General features: G+C 36.6%; 1 protein-coding gene across 4 annotated transcripts in view; it reads left to right on the top strand.

Moving 5' to 3' along the window:
• EFCAB11 (EF-hand calcium binding domain 11) overlaps window positions 1-25,012 on the top strand; it is a 91,158-nt gene that overhangs the window by 9,881 nt on the left and 56,265 nt on the right. For 3 of the 4 annotated variants that reach the window (XM_058162531.1, XM_058162532.1, XM_058162530.1), the window contains exons 4-5: window positions 1,355-1,456; window positions 2,733-2,823. In XM_058162531.1, the coding sequence (XP_058018514.1) occupies window positions 1,355-1,456; window positions 2,733-2,823 (193 nt within the window). Of the gene's footprint in view, window positions 1-1,354; window positions 1,457-2,732; window positions 2,824-16,715; window positions 17,755-25,012 lie in introns of those variants that run through there. The other variant, XM_058162529.1, reaches the window with a different exon arrangement.

Genomic DNA, 25,012 nt, shown 5'->3' with positions numbered 1-25,012 from the left:
ACCCCTGGACTAGATTCTTGTATATAGAGTTCTTGAATAAATCTATGCTTCAACCTTAAAAATGGCCCTGATTATCTTTAGCCTGATAATGTGTTATTATTGTCTAATGATAGTAATTAGCACAAAAAGCTGTTATTTATATATTTCTGCCCTATATTAAATTCATGAGATTAATATATAGTTTAGCTAGCAAAATATTTTTTCTTTATCTAAGATTCATTCTAAAATTTCAGTCAGTTGCAATTCACTTTAGCATTGGTTACTTCATAATAGAAAAAATAGTTTGCTTTAATATCCACATTAATATTGTGGATATTGTGGATATTAATATTCTGGAAACCAGAAATCTATTTGTAAATATGACATTTCTATAAATTAATTGTGGGAATAATGTTGCTAACAGTTTAGTGAAACAATAATCATATGTGATGTTTCTAATTGGTTGAAATAATATAATATGGAAATGAAACTACTGATTTTGGTTCAAGATTTTAAGGTGGATGGATGGATAACAGTTCAGTTCATATTTCTTGTGTGCTGCAAAATATTTATGACTTCCTACTTTTATACTGATTTTATTAAAAATTTCCACTAATCCACATTTTATTCAGTTAAAGCTAATTTTTACATTTTATTTATTTTTTAATTAAATCTTCCTACTAACTTTCACTTTCATATTATTATAGGATTTTTGGTCCCAACTTTCTTCTAACATGCCAGCAGGCACTTAAGTTATCTACATGGGAAGTGAGAACTTGTAATAATAACTTTGAGTCAATATGTTCTTGTCATCAGAAAAAGGAATCAATTTTCCTATTTATGTAATATACTTGCAATTATTATAATTATTAATTTTGTAATTATTAATTTTGATTTGATCACAAACCTTACTACAATGTAGTCATGAGTAGTCTATTAATTTTTATAAGAATGTTTTAGTTTAAATTAAGAATATTCATTATATACTTGCATATTTTATAATAAAGTTAGTTTGAATTGCTATTATACATAGGTGTCTGATAAATGGTATTCTCTAGCAAATATATGAAACACTTATTTTGGAAACACTACACATAGTCAATATATTAGTATTTAGTTTATCTAAGTTTATATACATATATATTTATATTTGTATATACTGTGATGCATTAATCCTGTGTACACAATGGGGAATAAGTTGCAATGAATTTCAGTCACCTGAACTGCACAATGGGCAGCATATAAATTTTATAAATAAATTAAAAAACTCATGAAGAAGATTACATAGACTATTATCCTGCTTGATTTTTATTTGTTGAAAGAATAATTATTTACTTCTGTTAATACATGCCTAACCATAACCCTATTTTTTTAGGTTTATCACTTGAAGAATTTTTAAATCTTATGACTACAAAGAAGGTTGTAAACTTTTACCATAGTGAAATAAGACGATTATTCATGTCTTTTGACAGACAATGTAAGTTTTCCCACAATGTGGAATAACTTCAGTTGAATATCTGATTAATAAAACGTTTTGCTATTATAATTTAATTATATCCTTTTTTCTGTACAGCTTAGGGCAGCATAAAAACCTTTCTCCTATCATCAATATTATTACAGGGCAATTATTTAAGGCAAATTGCATTCTGGACTTGTTTGGGTGGGATTTGAGACACTTAAAGGTAATCCATTCAGAGTTACAATGGCATGGAACAAGAGCAATATATGACAGGTCCTCGTAGTTGCGGCAGTCACAACACCCCCTAGGGTACCTGATTGTCATTTTGGCACTTGGCTAAGTGTCTCACAATTATGACATCACAGCATACCCCAGTCACAAGATCATCATTTGCAACCTTCACTGCTTTCTGATAAGTAAAGTCAATGGGGAAACTGGAAGGAGGTCGCAAATGGTGATCATATGACCACAGAATGCCGGGACCATGCAGGATTCACCTAACGATTGCTACTGGGACTATCATAACTGCTGTTATGTTGGAATGGTCACATGACATTGCATTTTACAACCACATTGCTTAGCCACAGAGTTTCCTGTCCCAATTATTTAAGCTTAATGTGAACCGCTCCAATCTTGATTGCAGAGAATATGACTTCAGTAACAGAGTTGTTAATGCCTGGAATGCACTACCAGACTCTGTGGTCTCTTCCCAAAATCCCCAAAGCTTTAACCAAAAACTGTCTACTATTGATTTCACCCCATTCCTAAGAGGTCTGTAAGGGCACCAATGTGCCTACTGTTCCTGTCCTAATGTTCACTTTGATTGTATCCAATTTCGTATAGTTATTACATACTTATGCTTATATATATGCTTATATATCGTATAGTTATTTCATGCTTATGCTTATATATACTGTTGTGACAAATAAATAAATAAATAAATAAAATTAATGCCATTAAGCAAGGACTACTTGTTCTATCTTGTGGACAGATTGGACATAATTCTCCCAAGTCTGATTTTTCAAACTCTATATTTACCTTTAGTTAATGAGCTAGGTACCAAGATTAGAAATAATATCCAATTAAAATATAAAATCAGAAGGATTGTGATAGCAACTTTTTTTGATTAACAAATTTTATTAAAAAGCATAAGTTTACATTATTTTTTTCCAAAATATTGTGAAGCTCTTCATTTCTTGTGGATCAACAATTGCAGTTTTCAGTCTTGGTTTACGAATGTACAACTAAACATCTTTCAATCTGTTTCCCTTTTTCTGTTTTATTTTTCAACAAGGTAAAGGATTTTTATCTTTTGAAGATTTCAAAAAAGCTTTCAGTATTGTTGCGCCAAAGTTACCAGAAAGGATCATTGTTGAAGCATTCAGGTAAGATGAAATGAATTATTTGAGATGCTGTGAAAAATTGCATGGTCTGGTCTGGTCTATTGCAGGCATACGGGTGTTGGCAACATGTGGCTCCAGAGCTGCATGCGGCTCCTTCGTCCGCCTGCTGTGGCTCCCTGTTGGCTGAACTCACAACTGGCTGGCCCTGCCTCTCCCATTCCCTTCCCAGTCACTTGCCTGGCATGAGAAGGTAAGGGTGATGGCAGGGGATGGAGACTTGTTCCATATTCCAGAGCAGGAGCAAAGCGCCCCTGTACTTGCAGGTGCTTGGTGGGTGCTTCTTCTGGCCCTTGTTGGTGCTTTGCATGCACTTCGGTCTCTCAGGGAGAAGTGCGACTTGCTCTCTGCTCCGAGACATTAGCCTGGCCTGGCTGTAGCCGACGCCACTGCTCCATAGCCTGCCCGCTGCTGTTACAGCATAGTCAAGTTTAGCGTGCTTCACAATGGGGGAGACTGTGTCCCCTCCTCTTCCTGGAGCCCATTACGACGTGGAGCATCGGCTGCAGCCGGGCCGGGCCAGTGTCTCGGGATGAGGAGCTACTCAGACCAGGTGAGGAGTGACTGGGAGGGCAAGGGCGGAGCCAGCCAGTGGTGGGTTCAGTCAACAGGGAGCTACGGCAGGGGGACAAAAGAGCTTCATTTAACTGTAAACCTGAAATGACACTTGATTTAAATCATATGGTAAAAAGTACCCAAAGAAGAAAGAGCAACATCAGCAAACAAAACCCACCCCAACCCTCGCCTGTTTTTGGAAATGGTTCAAGAGGGAACACACATAAACACACGAGAAAAAGAGAGAGAGAGAGAGAGAGAGAGAGAGAGAGATGAGAAAGAGAGAGAGACAGAGATGAGAGAGAGAGAGAGAGAGAGAGAGAAAGAAAGATGAGAGAGAGACAGAGGGAGAAAGAGAGAGAGAGAGATGAGAAACAGAAAGAGAGAGAGAGAGAGAGAAAGAAAGAGAGACGGATGAGAGAGAGAGACAGAGAGGGAGAAAGAGACAGAGAGAGACACAGAGAGAGCGAGAGCGATATCTGTTTTCCTATAGAAAAGAAAATATTAGGAGCCACAAAACCTAGGTAGGTGTGGCTGGGGGAGGTCATGTGACTGGGTGGGAGTGAGTGATGTCGATTTGGCCACGCCCACCCAGGTTTTGTGGCTCCCAGTGTTTTCTTTTCTTTGGGAAACGGGTCCAAATGGCTCTTTGAGTGTTTAAGGTTGCAGACTCCTGCTATCGCACTTTCCCGCAAAATAATCAGATCTCTGTATTCTGTCCCTGCTCTTTTCCCCAGCATGCATTAATTAATTGCACTTGTATGTACTTTGTCCTCCTCTCTTATTTTCTCAATTACCCTATTACAAACAATTTCCAAAGAGATCAAGAAGATGGTGGGTGCAAGAAGTGCAGTCAGATTACTTTGGCAAAAGGTAATGGGGGCCTTTGAGAATGCTCTGGAAATTGTCTGACAAGCTGTCGTTGCAGTAACTTCAAAATCCATGCAACATTTTCAACAACATTTGAGATGCTTCCTCCCTCCTGATAGATTACTTTCTTGCAGATTTTATTCCACCCTGATTTAAAAACACAAATAAGTTATGGGTGGAGTTAGGCATCTGTTTTTCCCATACTATATAGCAGGGGTCTCCAACCTTGGCAACTTTAAGATTTGTGGACTTCAACTCCCAGAGTTCCTCAGCCAGCAAAGCTTGAAGACTTGTGGACTTGGAGTTGAAGTCCACAAGTCTTAAAGTTGCCGAAGTTGGAGACCCCTGCTATATAGTATGTGAAGAGGGAAGGATTCCATTTTTTTATTCATTCTTCAGAATTCAAATGAATTGGACAGTTCCCCAGACTCACACAAGGCAGAGCTGGCTATTTAGAAGATAATGGTTATTTAGAAGGTAATGGTATTCAGTGGCCTTTCCACAGCCTTACTATTTGAAATTATCTATTTCAGTTTTATGTCATCTGTAACACGCTTTGTCAAATCACAGTGTTTCTTTAAACAATTTTCTGGAAAGAATTGTTTAATTTCATTCAAGAACAGCAGGGTTGTAGATGATGTGTATAGGTAAATGTAAGTTTTAATATGTACATTGATCTTAACACTGCATCTGGAACAGCAAATAGACCTAAATTGACAATATATTTGCTGAACCATGTGGTGGTGCTAAATAGCTTTTTAAAGAGAATCAGTGAAAGAAATGTAAACTATTTCACAATGCGGTACTCATCTTAGATTTTTTTTTCCTTGGGTATGATGCTGCTTTTTAAAATAAATGCTTAATTTTTTCATATTAACAATGACATTAACAACAACTTAGTGTACAGGTAGTAATATATCTTGTGAGAAGTGAATCTTAGTTGCCGTAGATCATCAAATATATTTAATCATTATAACAATGTCAATTCACTTCAGGTTTTCTTTAGTCTACCTCTCGATACAGGTTCTAAACACATGTCAAAACTGCCACTACAAAATGAAGCAAAAACCACAACACTAGAATGGTACAAAAAAAAAGCAAACTCTAACTTTCTTTAACCGATAGGAGTCTATTACATATTTTGTTGTTTCAGTACCTGCTTGCTGGCCTCAAATAGTCATAATGATTTTGCAAACAAAATTTGTGCAGGATTCTAGTGATCTGTTCATGCATTATTTGTTCTGTCAGGAATAACTGAAATCAGTGAGGTAGGTCTTAGTGTGGAAATTTTGCATTGTACTATCAAAATTCACATATTTCAATTTATATTCCTGTTCAAGTTTGTATCATATAATCAATTTACTGTAAATAGAGTTATGAACTCAAATGTACCTCTGATCTGTGCCCACGGTTCTTGAGCTCTTGAGTACATGGAATTCCCTGGTTGGATCACACCTCAACTGCCACATTGTCAAAATTGGAATTAATTTGTGTATCTTTCCAAGAGGTCATGATGAACTTTCCTGACCTCTGGTCCATGGAATAAGGGTAATCACAGGCGTCAATGTTTCCAGTGGGTAAGAAATAGCCTGCAAGAAGTTGTATCTCTCCCAAGTAATTTACAAGTAGTCCTTATTACTGGCTTCTCATTTAGTGACCATTCAACATTACAGTGGCACTGAAAAAGGCTGGTTCTCAAGCTTGGGGCCCTTGCAGTGTCTCTGAGGTCATGTGATCATGATTTGGGTGTTTGGCAGCCGGCATGCATTCACAATGCTCACAGCATGTTGTCCTCACATGATCACCATCTGTGACTTTCACAATCAGCAAACACAGTCAGTAGGGAAGCTGTAAATCATGGTCCTGTGACATTGCACTTAACTGCAGTGATCTATTTAACAACCATTGTTACTTTAGTTTTAATTTTAAATTGGCCATTTTATAATCAGTTTTTTAACTTTGTCTATGTGCATGTTGTTTTTACTTGGCTGTGCACCGCCCTGAGTCCTTCGGGAGAAGGGCGGTATAAAAATCTAATAAATAAGTAAATAAAAATAAACCACAATTGGAACTGATGCCTTAATTTAAGCAAGTCACTTGATGTCTCACTTTATAACCATGTGGTTTAGTAACAGAATTGCCTGTCCCAATTGCTACTTCCTTCCCTTTGGCTAGCCAACAATAAATGCCAAGATACCTTTCCAGTCAGCATCTTCCTTCTCTTTGTGCTTGCCGTAAGACATAAGTGGAGATGATTAGTAGCAATACATAAATATTTGATTTCTCTTCTTTATTTTAGTAATCATAAGTATCTTGATTCCTGTAAAAGGAACCAAGATTTTACTCCTAATAATATTTGCAAAATGGAGCCAGACATAGGGTGCAAATGAGTCATTAAGCTGCAGATAAACAAGCAGCCGGATTTGGCACATTTTGTGTCCTTGCTCTCAGGCAGATATAATGGCACTGGCTTCTGCCCCTCTTCTGCTCAATGGGAGATACGTATATGCACCTTCTAAGTAGTGGTTCTCAACCTTTTCTTCACCATGGATCTCCTTTACATATCTTTTGTGGCCACGGACCACCAAGACTTAACTCAAGATTTAAATCATAAAATTTCTTCAAGCCTTTGCAGAGCCTTTGTGAAGTCATCACGGCCCCCCAGGAATCCTCAGACCATAGATTGAGAACCACTGTTCTAAAGTGTTTGCTTTACAGCGCAACAAAAATATATGTCTTGCAAACTAGAAAGAGCTCTTTCTCCTGTACATCAAAGATTTCTTCTATTGTTATCGTATTGAATGAGCTGATCTAAGCAATTCCATCCTAAGTATAGTAGCAAGGTATGCATACTTACCTGGAAAAAGGAACCGTTACACTCAATAGTAATTTGGGTGGAGTAAGTATCCGTGGTGTTATCCTTGATGAGCCCAGTACAAATGTCCTATCTTCCTGTGTTCAGCTATTTCATCCTTCAGTTCATCTCTATCTTGTTTTTTTCTTTTTCTTTCCTAATTCAGCTTCCTTTTCATTACAACTCATTACAGTCTTTTCTGCACCTTCTTTTAATAAAAGATGGGTGTATGTGTGTGTATATATATATATATATATATATGTGCATATGTATATGCACATATGTATGTAAGGGGAAATACCATAGTTTATATGTGAATATGCTCCTAGCAATAAACTATTTTTACATTTAATAGGCAATTAACCTGTAAATGTTTTACAGAAAATTTACATATTTAAATTAACATTACTTTAATATTTTCCTGGTGTTTCCTTTTTTCAGAGAGCTCTCTTGCATGTGCTGGGTGACAGACAGATAACATGTGTATGAGTATGTTTCTTGTAGATACTTATTGGGAGGAATCTCTAGGATTGATTTCAGCTGGAAGATGGCAATCCTAAAGTGACAAAAATAGGAAAACTGAACAGGCAATTCTGATGCCTGCTTTGAGAGCAGGCATCAGAATTTCATTTTTTGTATGCCAGTGTGCTCACAGAAAAAAGTTACAATAAAGATTATTTTATCTTATCTTTAAAAAGCTATCTTATCTTAAAGTTCTTTTTATTTAATGAGTTTTAAAATTCAGGCTCTCTTTTCTGTAAATAACATTTGCAGAAGCAGATTTTTGGAGATTGTATTACTACTCCTTTTTTTAATCCATTGAAGTAAACTTATGTTTTGGCATTCATGATGGGTAATGAACTTGCACTGTTGATGTTAACTAGTTTGAATAATGAAATATCTGCAAGAAAACAGTCAACCTCAAAGAGCACCAAGGACCCGTCGTTAATGAATTTCTTTCTTTAAAAGCTATGTACTTGGGTACTTTGCAAGGCCCTAAGCTTCGCACCATAACAATTCCTATATATGCTGCGTATGCCATGAAGTAAATGCAGATTGTTAGCTATTGCTGCTTTTGTGGGGATTTTTGATCAGGATATGCAAGATAATATTTGAACAGAAGCTATTTTGTTTCTCATTTTAAGTTGATTTACGCTTAGATGAATAGGATCACACACTGGAGGCACATTGCCTTTATCTGTTCCCATTCAAAATTAACTGAAATTATATAAAATATGAAAATCAGATTTTGTGTGGATACCTTCAGCGAAGACCTTGTGCTGTCTATGAAATTTTTTATTTAGACATATACTGCAGAGTGAATATGAAACATTAATCTTCCTATGGCTAGTTGCCATGGGAACATGGTACACAGTGCAATGCCATTCCAGTTCTGGTGATTTCTGCAGTAGCTTTCGATGATCTTCTTTCTTAAGCAATATTCACATAGCTTAATCTTTGCAAAATAATCTCTAATGGCTTACATATTTTACCTATGTGCTGATTTATCCTGTATTGTTTTAAAGTATTTCATAATTTTTACATTTTATACTTATTCTGTAGAATTGAAATGTATTTTACTAGGCCAAAGATCATCTATGTCCCAAATAAATAAAATATGTATGTACACACACACACACCATCTTTTATTAAAAGAAGAAAGTGAATTAATTTCATATTTAAATCATAAGAAGACTATTTTATAATTTTAACCCTTTGACTCATGGATCTCCAAAACCAGATATTCCAATTCTACATTCTAAAATTTAGTTATATAACTAATTCTAAGTTTCATTGGATTTGTTTCAATTCAAACAATGCACTTGTTGAATTGTCACACAGTTAAGTGAATGTTATAGGTAAATCATATTTAAATAGCAATCTCTCAAAGTCTTTAAAACAACCAATTAGTTTGTTTAAAATATTTATCCCATATTTCGCCAAATCATTTCAATTCCGTACATGTTTCCCACTATTTTAAAATACGGCTTGTTCAATATTAGTTGTATCATATGAGTTGGGATTAAAATATAATTGCCTCCATATTAAAGGTTGAAGGTGAAAATTCTTTTCAAATGTTTCTGGACCATAAAACCTACTAAGATTTCTAGGTATTATTTATTTAAACTCCAAGAGAGGAATTCTCATATGAAGTCTTGTTCTAGAAAAAACATATATGTTAAAATAAAAGCCCAGTGATTCAACTGAAATTGGGTTGGTTATATCATCTTCATCATAAAAACGTTTCAGTTTGGCCAAAGATATTTGAGGGGCTTTAGCTTGCTATTTTTTTAAAAAACCTCATTAATTTATCTATCCGTGTAGAATATCTAATAGGGATTAATACTGGAATCCTTCTTAAAATATGTATTACTCTTGCCGTAGAGATTTAGTGGACATTTTAACAATCTATTTATGTCTACTGAAATTGCCTGTATATATTTAGATATATTTAACTTAACATACCATGATTTACTTCAAGAATAACATAAACACAAATCTATCCATGCAGCATTAGCAATCATAATCTCTTTCAGTAGTCTATAGGTAGTGGATCCCAAAGGCACCCAATTAGAGTTATTCTAGGTAGTGGAATAGCAAGAATTTAAACCATATTATGCAACTTCAATAAGCTTTAGTAATGACATTACATTCAAGGATAGTCATCTCATCAGCATATAAGAACAATTTACATTCAATATTAAATACCGCCACAGTCTTAAAATCTTGGCACTGTCTAAAAGATGAAGCCAGTGGTTAAAATTGAAGGAGATAAGAGCATTCTTGACAAGTACCATGATAACTTGTTAGTTGAAAGACATACAGTTTTGTGATAACCAATGGCTAAAGATATCTAATTGAAATCCAGCATAAAATGATGGTAGAAACCTATATTTTGTCTGTGGAGATTCTCAATCATCCAAGTCATGGTTGTTCCAGCGCTTCACTTTTCATTCATGAAGCTTCTTCAGTTCTCATCCAAGAAGCTTCTTAGGTGAGAAGCAAAACATTTTCAAGGAAAGAGCCAAGAAGTTCAGTTGCCTTTTGAAAAGCACCTTTGGGAAACTAATATCTGTTTAAAATGCAATTCATGAGTTCAATTTGAACCATATCAAAGACCTTCTCAGCATCTAAAACAAGATGCTGTGTATCAGTCTGAAGAGCAGGGCTCTATCCTGGGCTCTCTGATGTTCCTCATTTTTATTAATTAATTTTAACTTCCTGGATGATTTCATGCTGTGCTTTAGAGAAGACCTTTAGAGTATTTTGGTGACACAGTCACACCTGAAAAGATTCACTCTTGGCTTAAACTTTCATTACAACAAAATGTTCTGCAGTCCCTGAACTTTAGAAATTTATTTATAACCATCCCACTTCAAAAAACTAGGTGGTTTACAACACCCTTATACAGTTTAAAACAAAGACATAATATAAAGAACAGTCGCATACACAAAAACAGCCATAATAGTCCCACCTCCCCACACTGAAATGGTTTTGTAACCTTTATCACTTTAATTAAGACAATATGTGAAAAAGTTTTAAATTTGGAGCTTATGTTGGTTAATAACAAAAACATTACTGTTTGTATTTTGAAACGATACAAATAATTGGCAAAGTATAAATAAGATTGAAAGTGGAGCTCACTTCCATTTGTGCATTTTAATATATTTAATCTCCTATAAACATATATGTAGTAGAGAAGTCTTTGAAATTTCTGTCTGTACTACCTTTAATTTCTTTTGTCATTTCATAATCATAGACTTTATGAGGGCAGAAGCAACACTTTTTTCTTCTTCCTTTTAGAAAAAGCTGAATTCATTTTGCTATGCACAGCAATTTGAAAGTTCACATAGGAAGAAATATTTAATAACTGTCTGTTACCAATTGGGGACATTGCTTACATGAGTATTCATAGAACTTTTCGAAAACTGCTATCCTACAACACTGTCTGCAGTTGGAAATAAAAATTCCCACTGCTTACTAGAAACCATTACCTGTGAAAAAATTATCCTAGTTAACTATGATCTTGTTGCTGAGTAACAGATCTGAAAATGTTAGATAGAAAAATTGGTAGTTGTTATGATGTTCTGGAAATTGTAAGAAACTATTCTCCCATGAAATTGACTAGTAAAAATTATTGTCTATAGGTTACTTTTTAAAAGCATGACTGTGTAATGTTTCATAATAACATCGTCTGTAATGAGTACATATAAAAATAAAATGCAAAAATATGCAGTTGCATCCTGAATAAAATGCAGCCATTTAAACATTTCAGTTCAGCATAGAAACAATAACCTAAATATTGATCACCTTAGTTTTCCCTAGCATCTCAATCAAAGCAGTATTTTATTAATGTTGAGAAATAGAATGATATGAAAAATGCCTTAAATACATTTTGAATGTTTTAAAAATATAATAAAAAAAACATGAGCAGAATCTGACATTGCATTGCTTTCTCTAGGCTCAAGAAAATTGTTACAAAGAAAAATTATTTAAGCATAGAAAAGGCCTTGGCCATGAGTCTTTTCTATGAAAATTGTAGGAAAGACACATCTGATTGCTTTACCATTTTGCGGATTGCACATCCATTTGCTTTTCAAGCAACCATTTGAAAATAGGTTATTGCAATTAGGTGGGGATATCCTAACAGATCATTCTTTGGGGTAGGCCAGAGTTTTTTAATCTTAGTTCCTTTAAAAATCTTAGTTTTAATCTTAGTTCCTTTAAAAACAAATAATTCCCTCAACACTGTCAAACTGTTTACTAAATCTGCACTACTATTAATCTTCTCATCGTTCCCATCACCAATCTCTTTCCACTTATGACTGTATGACTGTAACTTTGTTGCTGGCAATCCTTATGATTTATATTGATATATTGACCATCAATTGTGTTGTAAATGTTGTACCTTGATGAACGTATCTTTTCTTTTATGTATACTGAGAGCATATGCACCAAGACAAATTCCTTGTGTGTCCAATCACACTTGGCCAATAAAAATTCTATTCTATACTATACTATTCTATTAAGATATGTAGACTTCAGCTCCCAGAATTCAACCATTCACAAGAAATTTTACGAGCTGGTCCACACATTTTAAAGTCGCTAAAGTTGAGAAACACTGAGATAGGCTAAGTTTGATAGTGCTAGTCAAGCATCCACATTAATATTGAACTTTGGAAATGTCAGGCATTCTCATACCAATTCCCATGTTACACTATTGATGGCAATCATGATGCCTGTTGTAGGTGGAGGCCCTCATCAACCTACATCCATTCTACCCATGTAGATGCATTTTGTTGGCAGCAGAATGTGCTGGCAGCTACAATGAAAGACTTCTTCTCAGTCTTGTCCTGGCAATAGTCAGCAATATGCCTGGCCCACTACAATGTATGTAGCATTAAAAAGGAGAATTGGATAATGCCTAAACAGAGTTATGGGCTCCTCATTTTTAATTCAAACTTGGTTTATTTTAGCTCTTATTTCAGAGTGCTTCTTTTCATACTTCTATCTCCCTTTGATGTTCCAGAGATTGAAATCTGTAAATGAAATTAATCTGAGTCACAAGTCAGTACTAAAAATAAACACAACAGCTTTATAATATGTCTGTGGAGATTCTCAATCATCCAGGTCTCAAAGATCTTTTTCCAAAAGGCAATTGGAATTTTTTTTTGGGGGGGGGTTTCCCCCATAAAAACATTTTGCTTCTCTTCTGAGAAGCTGCTTCTACAGTTCTGATTGAATGGTGGGGAGTAAGTTTCTTGGATGAGAAGTGAAACATTTTCAAGGAGGAAAAAAACAACCCAAAGTCCAATCGCCTTTTGGGAAAGCATCTTTGGTACAGATTTGCAACTTATTTCACAGGATCAAAATATCACTGTTTGTTAATTTTCTGAAAGTCTGTTGCTGGCTATATGAATGAAACCAGCAAGAAAACGCAACAAATGTGAACAGCTACCTCACATTTTTATTTCAAAGACTATAGTCTCCTTGTTGATAATATTGATTGGCTGTCTGCTTTTATTTTTGTATCTTGTTTAGATTGTTCATTCAGACATGGTACTTGGCTTTGATTGTGAGGTTTAAAATGTTTTCAATCATGGATGAAAATAAAATTATAAAAAGAAACAATGGAATAATAAAAATATAGACCAAAAGGTTATATTTTCATTTAGTCACATATAGTTAAAGGTAAAGGTTCCCCTCGCACATATATGCTAGTCGTTCCCGACTCTAGGGGGCGATGCTCATCTCTGTTTCAAAGCCGAAGAGCCAGCGCTGTCCGAAGACGTCTCCGTGGTCATGTGGCCGGCATGACTAAATGCTAAAGGCACACGGAATGCTGTTACCTTCCCACCAAAAATGGTCCCTATTTTTCTACTTGCATTTTTTACGTGCTTTCGAACTGCTAGGTTGGCAGAAGCTGGGACAAGTAACAGGAGCTCACCCCATTAAGCGGCACTAGGGATTCGAACTGCTGAACTGCCGATCTTTCAGTCAACAACCTCAGCATCTTAGCCACTAAGCCACCACATCCCTATGGTTTATAATGTATCTTTTTTAAAATGCTGATGTGCATCAGGCATTTGTTTTCATTCTGTGGAAACATTAAGGAAATATTGGGGAAAAGATAGCGGTCATTGTCAAATTCAAAAGCGAAGGATTTTTTTTAGTGTTTATGATACTCAGCATGAGAGTATTTTATTTATTTTATTTTATTATTTATTGGACATCTTATTTTATCTTCCTTTGTATAAAGGGAAAGCTATTTAGAGAACCATCTGCATTAAAGTTTATTGTCACCAGTAGATGATACAAACTGGCTACTATTTTGTATATATGACTAAAACACACTTATTCATAATCTCCAGCAATGAAAATAAGAAAAAGTCAAGATTAAAAAACGTGAAGAATGAAGGCCCACATCTGAAAAGTTGAGGCAAATTTAAATGTCAAAATTATGTAGAAAAAGCAAGATTACCGAAAACAGAAAGAATACATTGAAAGTTTCCTCTCCTATACTGTAAGAAGAATAAATAAATAGAGGATCAATTTACATGTAAAATTTATTGCCAAGAGATTGGTAATACAATAGTATTAATAACAAGAGAGATAGACCAGAAGGGCAGGAGCTTGCAGGTCACTTAATGGTCAGAGAAAGATCTGTTCTAATGGATCAAGTAGCTAAAAACAGAGGCAGGAAGTTTGTGCTTTCAGATTTGCAAGATTGGTATCAGACCTCTCAGATAAAACGGATAGGAAACACAGTAAGATGAACATTATTGTAAGGCTACATTGATAGAACCTTGCAAGTCTGAAGGCAAAGAAACTGTTCTAAGTTTCTTTCTCTGACAATTATGCAATTGCAGGCTCCTGCCTCGTTTGACTGATTATTTCTTAGGCAGTATCTTCTCTCTCCAAGGCCATTCATACTTTCCATTCATTACAAGTCAAAACTTAGTAAATTTTAGAACAAAATATTTCAGGAAATTGCTTTAATTGCTAATTAAAGAATAGATAAATCTTTTGTGCCTTTTACCAGTGGTGGGATTCAGCCAGTTCGCACCACTTTGGGAGAACCGGTTGTTAATATTCTGAGCAGTTTGGTGAACTGGCTGTTGGAAGAAATCATTAGGGCAGAGAACCGGTTCTCTGTTAAATTATTTGAATCCCACCACTGCCTTTTACCATTGTGAATAGGGACTCTGTGACCAACTAAGTCAACATTTCAGAAATATTTCCTTGCCTAAACAGAAATAGAATGATGAAGGGCATAAAAAAAGCAGTGGGAGCAGGAGCACTTCCAACTTCTGACTTTCTGCTGGCTTGACTGCAGCTGATTGTCCTTTGGCAGCTAATGGTGGCACCAATCTACCCAACCTCCAGAGAGCTAGGGTGGGACCACTCTTCTTGATCTCCAGTGGTCAGAGGAGGGACTGGTTTACTAAGCCTCTTGATGGCCAGGGTGAAACAAGTGTATTGAACCTCCTGGTGGTAGCGCAGCAGCACTGAAGCAACCACAAATTTGAATCCCACGAGAGTCTTGAGTTGTCAGATTTTAGGTGCATTGTCTAAGTTAACCCATATGGGGTACCTTAGTTCAAAAATTGTTGCCCTATGATGCCCATATGTAAAGACACATTTTAGTAGTATAAAAAACAATACAAATCTGAAATGCAAAGGACTATTTTTTTATGAATGGCTGCTAGATTAGTAATAGCAAAATATTGGAAACATCTAGAAGGGGCATATAAGAAAAACTGGTATGATAACGTATGGTCTAGTGTGATAATGGAAAAATTAACATATAAATTGAAAGATGAAGAAAATAAGGGAGAAAAATACTTTTTTCTGTATGATATGATTTTATAAAATACTCTGATAATGACAATAATAATTAACCACCTATTTCTCTCACATTATGAGAAACTATGAAATATATAAATATTGTAAATTGAAAGTATATGTGTGTGTATTATTACTGACTTATTCTTGCGTTGATGTTAAAATGTATTGCATTTGTGGAAGTTTTGTTTGTACAGTTATAAAATATTTCACATCGTTTTATATTAGCATAAAATTGCTGTAAATTTAATGTTTCACTTTATAAATTCTGTGGGTATCTGTGCGTTCTACTTAGCATCGATAGTAGGCATTTTCACAGGGAGTAAATGAGTTTTTAGCAGTGAGCAAGATATTCAGGTTTTAAACTGATATTCATAACAATTGGGGCAGTTTTTGGTGAAAAATGATATTGCCAATATCTTCCTGAAAAGTTATATTTTTAAACGATCTAAATTTGTTTTAATAACAGCATTTGAATGAAAGATAGGATATACCATATAAATAAACATTCTTAGTTAAAGGTTTATACTTTCTAGTTTCTCATAATAAAATCCCCAATAGTTTCACTGAAAGAAATTTGTTCTTTCAAATGGTTTAACTGAAACGGAGCAAAAATGAACTTATATATTCACAAATAGCTACTGTATTTTTCGGAGTATAAGATGCACCTTTCCCCCCCCTCCCCTAAAAGTGGGTGAAAATTTAGGTGCTTCTTATAGACTGAATATGGGCTTTTTGGGCTCCTAAGCTCTCCACTTTTCATGTTTTAGCCCTCCCCGGCCCCCAGAAGCACTCTGCAGGCCAAAAACAGGTGCATTTTTGGCGAAAGTGGGTCCTTTTTTAGCAAAAACAGGCTGTGCGGAGCACTGCAGAGTGTTCTGGGGGCCTGGTAGGGCGAAAACGCAACACACAGAGCCAAAAACTTGGTTTGCTCCTGTAAATTTAGGTGCATCTTATAGTCTGGTGCGTCTTATCATCCAAAAAATATGGTAATTCATGTAGGATTAATACACTATCAATAATAATAGAATCATAGGGCTGGATCTTGGAGATCTTCTTCTCCAATCCTGTGCCCAGTGCAGGAGTCTTCATGCCATCTCAGACAAATAGTTGTCTAACTTTTTTCTTGAAAACCTCCAGCAATGGAGCACCCACAATTCTGGGAATCTCAATGTTAAGAAATTCCTCCTTGTTTCCAGGTTGGGCCTTCCTCAGATAAGCTTCCAATTATTGCTTCTTGTTCTACCCTCAGGTGTTATGAAGAACAAATCCATGCCTACTTCTCTGTGACATCCCTTCAAATATTGGAAGACTGCTATCATGTCTTCCCTCAGTTGCTCCTCTGCACTCTTTCTAAGGCCTCAGCATCATTTTGTATTATGGTGACCAGAACTGGACATAGTATTCCAAATGTAACCTCAGTAGCGCAGTATAGAGTACTGCTATCACTTCCCTTAATTTTGACGTTGTCCTTGGGTTGATGCAGCCCATAGTCTGCTAAGACTGTTTTGTAAGGCTGAATATTTCAATGAGCACAACTACAAAGAGGTATCCAGAGAAATCTTAACTCTTATTAAGTGATTTAGATTTTTGTGAGAGAGTGCCCAGAATATCCATTGCTTTCTAATAAAATTAATGGAATTTGAAAAAACTTGAGCGGATGTGCTTTTTTTTTAATAGAGCAAAAGCATCCATAAATTTGTATTTGTCTCTATTAGTGCTGTATTGAGAACAAAGCTGACATAATTTAATCAGTAGTTAAGCAGATGTTGAAAGTGTAGATTAATATAGTACAATTTCTGTTTTCTGATTTGTAGCTGTGTAGCACATTTTTCTGTTAATAAACATTAGACCACATCAGTGTTTTTAAAAGCTTCATATTTTATGCAATTGCATATGCTGAATACAAAGTTCTGTTGCTCCATCTGTTCTTACTAAGAGGGCAGCTATGATAGCAATCTATATCTATCTAGCTGTTTGAAACCTTTTAAGTGAGTTTTTATACTTACTTACAGTTTATACTTATACTTACAGTTAAGGGGGATCACTCATTGTGGGAAGGAAATAATATACTCTAAGAAAATCTAGATGTGAACGTATCTATTTTGACCTCCTAACTATTGGTTTTTGTTAATGACAATAAATGTATCATGACCCCGTTGGAGCCTTAGTCAGCAGAGGAGGACGCGCCAGAGCTGGAGCCAACGGAGGTCAAGGGGACGGCTTTGTTGGTTCCGGAGGAACATGGGGAGGAGCAGGACGAGGCATCCCCTGGTCCCTTGGACCTGGGATGGCTTGCCAGCAGGGAAGAACAGGGACAGGACAACCGAGAGAGGGGGGGAAGAAAGGGGAGGCAGTGGAGGTGAGGAGTGATGGAGCCCAGGCAACGAGCAAGGACCACCTCCTCCTGATCCCCGAGCACGGAGAGTGGACAGGAGGAGGGAGCAGTGCAGGCCAAACCAACTACTCGGGAGGAGAGCATCCCGCTCCTATTCGCAAGGCACACCTGGTGACTGAGACTTTAGGAGACACTGTAGGGAGGGTGCTTGTTGGGAACAAGCACAGAATTCATGGAGTTTTGTGTGTTGTTGCCGTCGCCAAGTCCGTGGATTCATTGCCTTGTTCCTTTGTGGACTCATTGCCTTGTTGTTGTTTTTTTTGTTTCATTGTACTCATTGCCTTGTTCCTTTGCTTTGTTGTACTCATTGCCTTGTTCCCTTGCCTTGCTGGACTTCTTGCCTTGAAGCTGTTGTCGCCTTGAAGCTATCGTACTAACAGTGTTTTGCTGGACTACTTGTAGCCAGGGGCTTGCTGGAGGTGTGTGTGTGAGTGACTTGCCATAAACATGGGAGCGTTTGGGGGAAAATTGGAGCAATAAAGGGGAGTTCGAGTTATCAGCTAGCTGTGCCCTGCCCTGGGTCATCACAAAATGTAGCATTTTGTTTTATAAAATATATTTCTGTAGCTTGATTCTAATATTCATTGTATCAACAAATGTAATAATTTAGTGTAATTAATAGTATCACTTCCACAGGAGTAGTTGATCTTATAAATATTAACATTGGAAGACGTGGGAACCAGGATGCAAGAAAATTCAGTATAGTAACCCTCTTCTGCTTTGAATATCCAAAAGATAATGTAGTGCAGGGGTGTCAAACTGGTGGCCCATGGGCCGGATGCATCATACGCAGACCCCACCCACCCCGGCTCCGCAAAGGCAAAAACATTGCGATACGTGACACAATGCGTATGATTTAGTGGCAAGATTGCTTTTACAAGAATTATTAGAGAACCATATTATCTTATCATTTTGGAGTTAAGACACTCCTCCAATACATTCTTAGAAGGGAAGTGTACATGTAGAAATGCACGTTGCTAAGTGGTCTAGGTCTTTGATTACATAGGATGAAAAAGTACTGGATATGTACATGAAGCAAGCCATTGGTTTGTTTAATGGCTGTGGATTCGCTTAACAACCACCCAATGACCACCACAAAAGTTGTAAAATTGGATTGGTTTTTATGATCTGGGATGGCTTGCCAGCAGGGAAGAATGGGGGCAGGACAACCAAGAGAGTGGGGAAGAAAGGGGAGGCAGTGGAGATGAGGAGCAACGGAGCTCAGGCACCGAGCAAGGACCACCTCCTCCTGATCCCCGAGCACAGAGTGGAGAGGAGGCAGGAGCAGCAGAGGCCAACCCAACTACTCAGGAGTAGGCTCCATTAAGGTCAGAGGTTGAGGTCTACCTTTAATTTAATAGACTTATATACATATGAGTGTTTATATAAAACTGTTATATGAGTATTCCAACCATCAAGAAGAGGAGTTTCTATCTTGTTTTTATTTAAACTGATTGCCCAGAAATAGTAAAATATTGCTTTCATTAATCACATTGTTTGAATATGGATCCTATTACATAAAAGAAATAAAGACTTTCCAGTAAAAAGTAACCACTTCTATTTAATTTTTGAAGTTTTTTCTTCAGTACAGTATATTGCCCTTCTTATTTAATCCCATCACTTTAAATTAGTTTGCCATTGAAAAACTGGAGAGCACTTCAGACTATTTTAGAGAGTAAGTATCTACAGATCTTGATGATATTATTGCAACTAAAATGCTTCCTTGATAGTTTTGTTTCTCAAAATAACGGGTTTGATTGTCATTAGGTCTATACTACATTATTCTAAAAACCATAACAATCTTTTCCGTAGCTGTTCCACGTTTGTTAAGTATTTATTTAGTTTTCTTTACATGTGTTTTTAAAAGTGAAATTAATACTCATGTATCTGAGTAAATTGCAGAGCACTCCAGGAAGCTCATCAACAAAGGTACAAGTATTAGAAATAAATAGCAGTGGCTCATTTATTAGACAAAAATAATCAAAAAGCTGCCATCTGTGAAATATCACTTAGTGGGCCATTTCATCCCCAAGCATCACTCTTTGTGCAAAGTGTTCAGTCAGTCTGACAATTCAGTAGTCCTGCAATAATAGCTTCCAGTTGAAACTGATAAAAAGATGCGTTTTATAATCTCCCTCCCTCACTCACTCACTCACTCACTCTCTCTGTGTATATATGTGTGTCAGTGGCGAACCGATAGTGGTGCAGTGGGAGGCTCCACCCACCTGCCTGGATGTCATCATTGATGCTCTGCACAGAAGCGCTACGCGCGAGCGAAGCAAACACACACGCACACTCACAATTTCGAACCAGTAGCAAAGGTAAATGAAACCCACTACTGATGTGTGTGTGTGTGTGTGTGTGTGTGTGTATGTATGTATGTATATCTATATCTATATATTTGTTTTCTGAGGTTTTCGCGGGTGTTTGTATTTAGGTCTTTGGTTATTCGGGTTTTCTCCCGCGTAAAATTGGAAGTGTCTTGGCGACGTTTTGACGAAGTCTCATTCGTCATCTTCAGGCTTCAGCTTCGTGCTTCTGGGAGATGACGAATGAGACTTCGTCGAAACGTCGCCAAGACATTTCCAATTTTACGCGGGAATAAACCCGAATAACCAAAGACCTACATATATATATATATATATATACACACACACACACACACACACACACACACACGTGTGTGTGTGAGTGCGCCCTGCTGGCATATGGTTAGAATGCAGTTTTGCACGCTAACTCTGTCCACAGCCTGGAGTTTGATCCTGACAGGGCAAAATGTTGATTCAGTCTTCCATCCTTCTTAGGTCAGTAAAACGAGGACCCGGTTATTGGGGACAATGACATTGAAACCTCTCAGTGCTGTAAAGCATTATGGAGTAATATATTAGTCTAAGTGCTATTGTTCTATGTCTGTCATAAATATTATTATAAAATTATAAGCTAGTATTTCCCCCAACTTCTATTTAGTGTTAAACATTGTTATACTAACATAATCCCAGTATTAAAATGATCTTTTATGGCATTCTTCTCTTCTGCCTGGCTTTCATTCTCTTCCTGGCATACTTAAAAGGCTTAAACAAAGGATAAAACATGAGGGTGGTCAATGAGTGACACTAAATATCTGACAACATACATTCTCTGAAAAGAAACATTACTACTTAAATTATATAATAGTTATTTTGGCATGCTATCCCAATATTGTGGCATGCTATCCAAATTCTGATATTGTTGGCATTGAACTTTTTAACTTTCAGGCAGTAGTTTAAGATTTATCCTGTTTTGTAGGCACTCATTAAAGCGGTGCACCTACAGATCTGGCATTATTTCCCCCCGTTTCAAAAGCTTTTAAGCCGTTTATTTTATTTTTAGAAGCTTTTATTGAATTATTTATGTAATTCAATATAAATTGATGGTTTTTAAAGTTTATCATAAACTGCTTTTAATTGTTCCCATTTGGGACCTGTTTTTCAATGTACCCGGTTGACTGGTACAGGGCTTTCTAAATAAATAATAAAATAAATAATACATAGCTATAGGAGGTATTGTCAGTAAAAGAGGCACGAGGGTGTGGGAATAAGTGCAGAAAACAAAACATGACTGGAGAGCCCTGTGGGTTCCTACGATTTGTTAGAAATTCATTACCACTTCAGTTCTTGTTTATACTTTTATTAAGAATATTAAAGTAAGCAAGAACGGCTTTGCATTCTTAGTTATTTGCACTGCATTCTGTTGTGAGTTCTTCCCTTTTTGCCTTAAGCATTTAAACAAAGTAAGCTTTTAAATTGCAGAGTGAAAAGATTTTTTTCTTTAATCAAGATTTCAGCTCAAAGCATCTCCATCTTTCTCTCTCCTCTCTCTCTCTCTCTCTTTCTCTCTCTCTCTCTCTCTCCTCTCCATCTCTCTCTCTTCTCTCTCTCTCTGTTCTCTCACCATCTCTCTTCTCTTTCTCTCTCCAGCTCTCTCTCTCTCTTCTCTCTCCGTCTTTTCTTTCTCTCTCCATCTCTCTCTCTGTCTTTGTGTGTGTGTTTGAAGATTCTCAGTCATCCAGGTAGAGTGCTTTTCAGGAATTGCTGTGCTGAAGAATTGTGTTAAAATAGTTCCTAAAAAGTGGTAAATAGTTTAGGACCTTCTTAGATGCAATAGATACACTGAGTTCTTGAGTTCTTTTATTTTTTTAATTATTTTATTAAGGCTTATATACCATTTAAATTAAAAGTGACTCTGAATGGCTGTATATTCTTCATTACATTAGTAGGATTAAAATATAGTTAAATATTGCAAGCTTCAGGCAGTACAATTGAACTTCATCTATTATTTAAGCTGACCACCAGATTGTTTTGACTACATGTTCCAAAGGCCAACGAGACCCTTGATAGAATTGCCTGTGAATGCCTTGGGAAACTCTGTTCGGAAATTAAGCAAATCTATCAGGTTTCGGGGTAGATCAGAAGAAAGGGTCCATCTTTCCTGTATATGTGAAAAACAACATGCATTTTCCTGAAAATTATAGGAACCTCTATGGCTCCACCAAGGAATGGAAAACAGTAATAATATTGAAATATGACAAGCCATCAGTTGAGTGTCTCTCATTAATCAACACTATTACATTATTTGTTTTATTCTTTGCTGATAGTTCAAAGGGATAATCAATATTTGCTGATGATATAATAACAATAGCCAGCAAAATGTACCTTTATCAAGTAGAAAAAAGATTGTACATTTATCAGCCTTTTCATCTGGTTGAAAAGACCAGTGGAAATAGATTAGATGACCTTTCAAAATTCTCTTCTTCCCTAACATTCCATGAAATAGTTGTATTATAATGCCAAATGGCACAATGTAATTTTACAATACTGCTACCTATAGTTTTAAGATTCTGAAAATCTCCTTCAGGAACAAAGGAAATATTATAATTTTTATCCATGGACTAGCGTAGTATAAGATGACATCAGCCATTTGTCTGCATCATGTCCAAAGGTAGTCTCAGCACAGAAGTTTGTAATAGCCAGTGGGTCTCCATAGACCATCTGTGCACTGATCTAATAACATAATCCTAGCAATATTTTATTCTATCTGAATGTAATTTTTATGCTGACTGCATAAAAAGTAAATCCTTCAATCAAAGCCCTATCACTCAAACACACTTCAATCAAAACATTCAACAATCCATTCAAAACCTCCAATCATCCAACGATCAACCACTCACTGCTCAACCAACCTCCCTCCCTTCACCTGTTACAAATAACCCTCAATCAACTACCAATCAAAACTAGGTATGCACGCCCCTTACCTCTCCTACACCAAATACTACAGGTCTCAAATGTACAGGTCTCAAATGTAAACTAATAAATGCAAGAAGTATTGTAAACAAATTACCTGAATTCATCCTCTTATTAAACAATGGTACATTTGACATCATATTTGTTTGTGAAACATGGCTAAACTCATTCCTCGCTGACTCTGTTATTTCAAACAAAGAATACCAAGTCCTTAGATCAGATTGTGAACACCACAAAGGTGGTGGAGTAGCTATCTTTTACAAAAAATCACTGAACTTAAAAAATATTCAAGTTGCACATAAATACTCTCTTCCTGAAACTATTGTATGTGACCTGTCCCCCAACACCACACTTAGATTCATACTATGCTACAGAGCCCCTGACTACGACATCGTTCATGCAAATATATTAACCCCATTACTAACATGGGCTACCTCTTGCCCATATCCTCTCATCTTCCTGGGTGACCTAAATCTACCTTCTATAAACTGGATAACAAATGAATGTACAACCGAACCAATCCATACTACATTATACAACGCAGTTACAAACCTAGGTCTTGAAAAACTAGTAACTAAAAATACTAGACTCATGAACTGCCTCGACCTCATCTTTTGTAATAACAAAAACTCAATTTATGATCTACAAGTAAAAGAACCCTTTTCCAACAGCGACCACTGCATGATAGACTTTTGCCTAAACATACACCCTCACATAAATCGTCACAACAATAGTACTCCAAACTACAATTTAAAAAAAGCTAACTATGACCTTATAAACGATGATCTCTCATTCCTTGACTGGCAAAATCTATTCTCAACCTGTATCACTACAGAAGACCACTATAAAGTATTCCTACTTGAAATCAATAAAATCATCAAACTATACGTACCACAAATCACCACCAAAATCAAAAGAAAAAACAAATTATCCATATCAATAAAAAAGCTTCAATCCAAAAAAAAATCCCTCTGGAAAAAAACCAAAAAGGTTTATGTAGCAAACTTCAAAAACCGATACAGAAATATTTGCAACCAAATAAAAACAGAATGTAACAATTATCACACCAAACAAGAAGACCTACGCACTAATTCCAATCGTGCTTTCTATAATTTTGTGAACAATAAACTTAAAGAAACAAGTGGTGGAATCCATTCCACCACTAAAAGAACCTAACAGCAAAGAATGTACTGATGAAACAGTTAAAGCAAACCTCTTCAACACATTCTTCGGCTCAGTCTTTGTAAACAGTGATGGCTCTTATCTGACATTCCTCAATTGTATCAAAAATGTTAACAATGACTTAACACATATAGACTTCACAGAAGATAATGTAGAAAAAGCCCTATGCAACCTGAAACCATCATTATATTGGTCCAGATGGATTATGTGCATACTTTTAAAAAAACTTTCAATTAATATAGCTGAACCCCTAAGCATAATCTTTAATAAAGCTTTCACAACTACCGTATATACTCGAGTATAAGCCGAGTTTTTCAGCACGTTTTTTGTGCTGAAAAGCGCCCCCTCAGCTTATACTCGAGTCTACCCTTGCAGCTGGGCCGGCAGGACGAGCCCAAATGCTGCCGGCATGCTTTGCCAGCTCGGCCGGCTCGTTTTGGGGCGGCGGCTGGCCTCCGGCATTTTCTTCCGCCGCTTTTTGATGGCGGCGGCGGCGGTGGGGGGCGGAGGGGCGTCGACATTTTCGCCTCTCACTGCCTCCTCCTCGCCCGCCGGAGGGGCGGAGGGGCGTTGTCACCCCGCCTCCTCTCCAAAAGCCGAAATTGAGTGCGGCAGCAGTGGGGTGGGTGGGTGGGGGGAGGCCGCCGTGAAGTGCCGGCAGGACGAGCCCAAATGCTGCCGGCATGCTTT

This window comes from Ahaetulla prasina, chromosome 1, assembly GCF_028640845.1.
Source record: "Ahaetulla prasina isolate Xishuangbanna chromosome 1, ASM2864084v1, whole genome shotgun sequence".
Lineage (NCBI taxonomy): Eukaryota > Metazoa > Chordata > Lepidosauria > Squamata > Colubridae > Ahaetulla > Ahaetulla prasina.
Note: the sequence above shows the minus strand (reverse complement) of the source record. Positions and strands in the feature narration are given on the sequence as shown.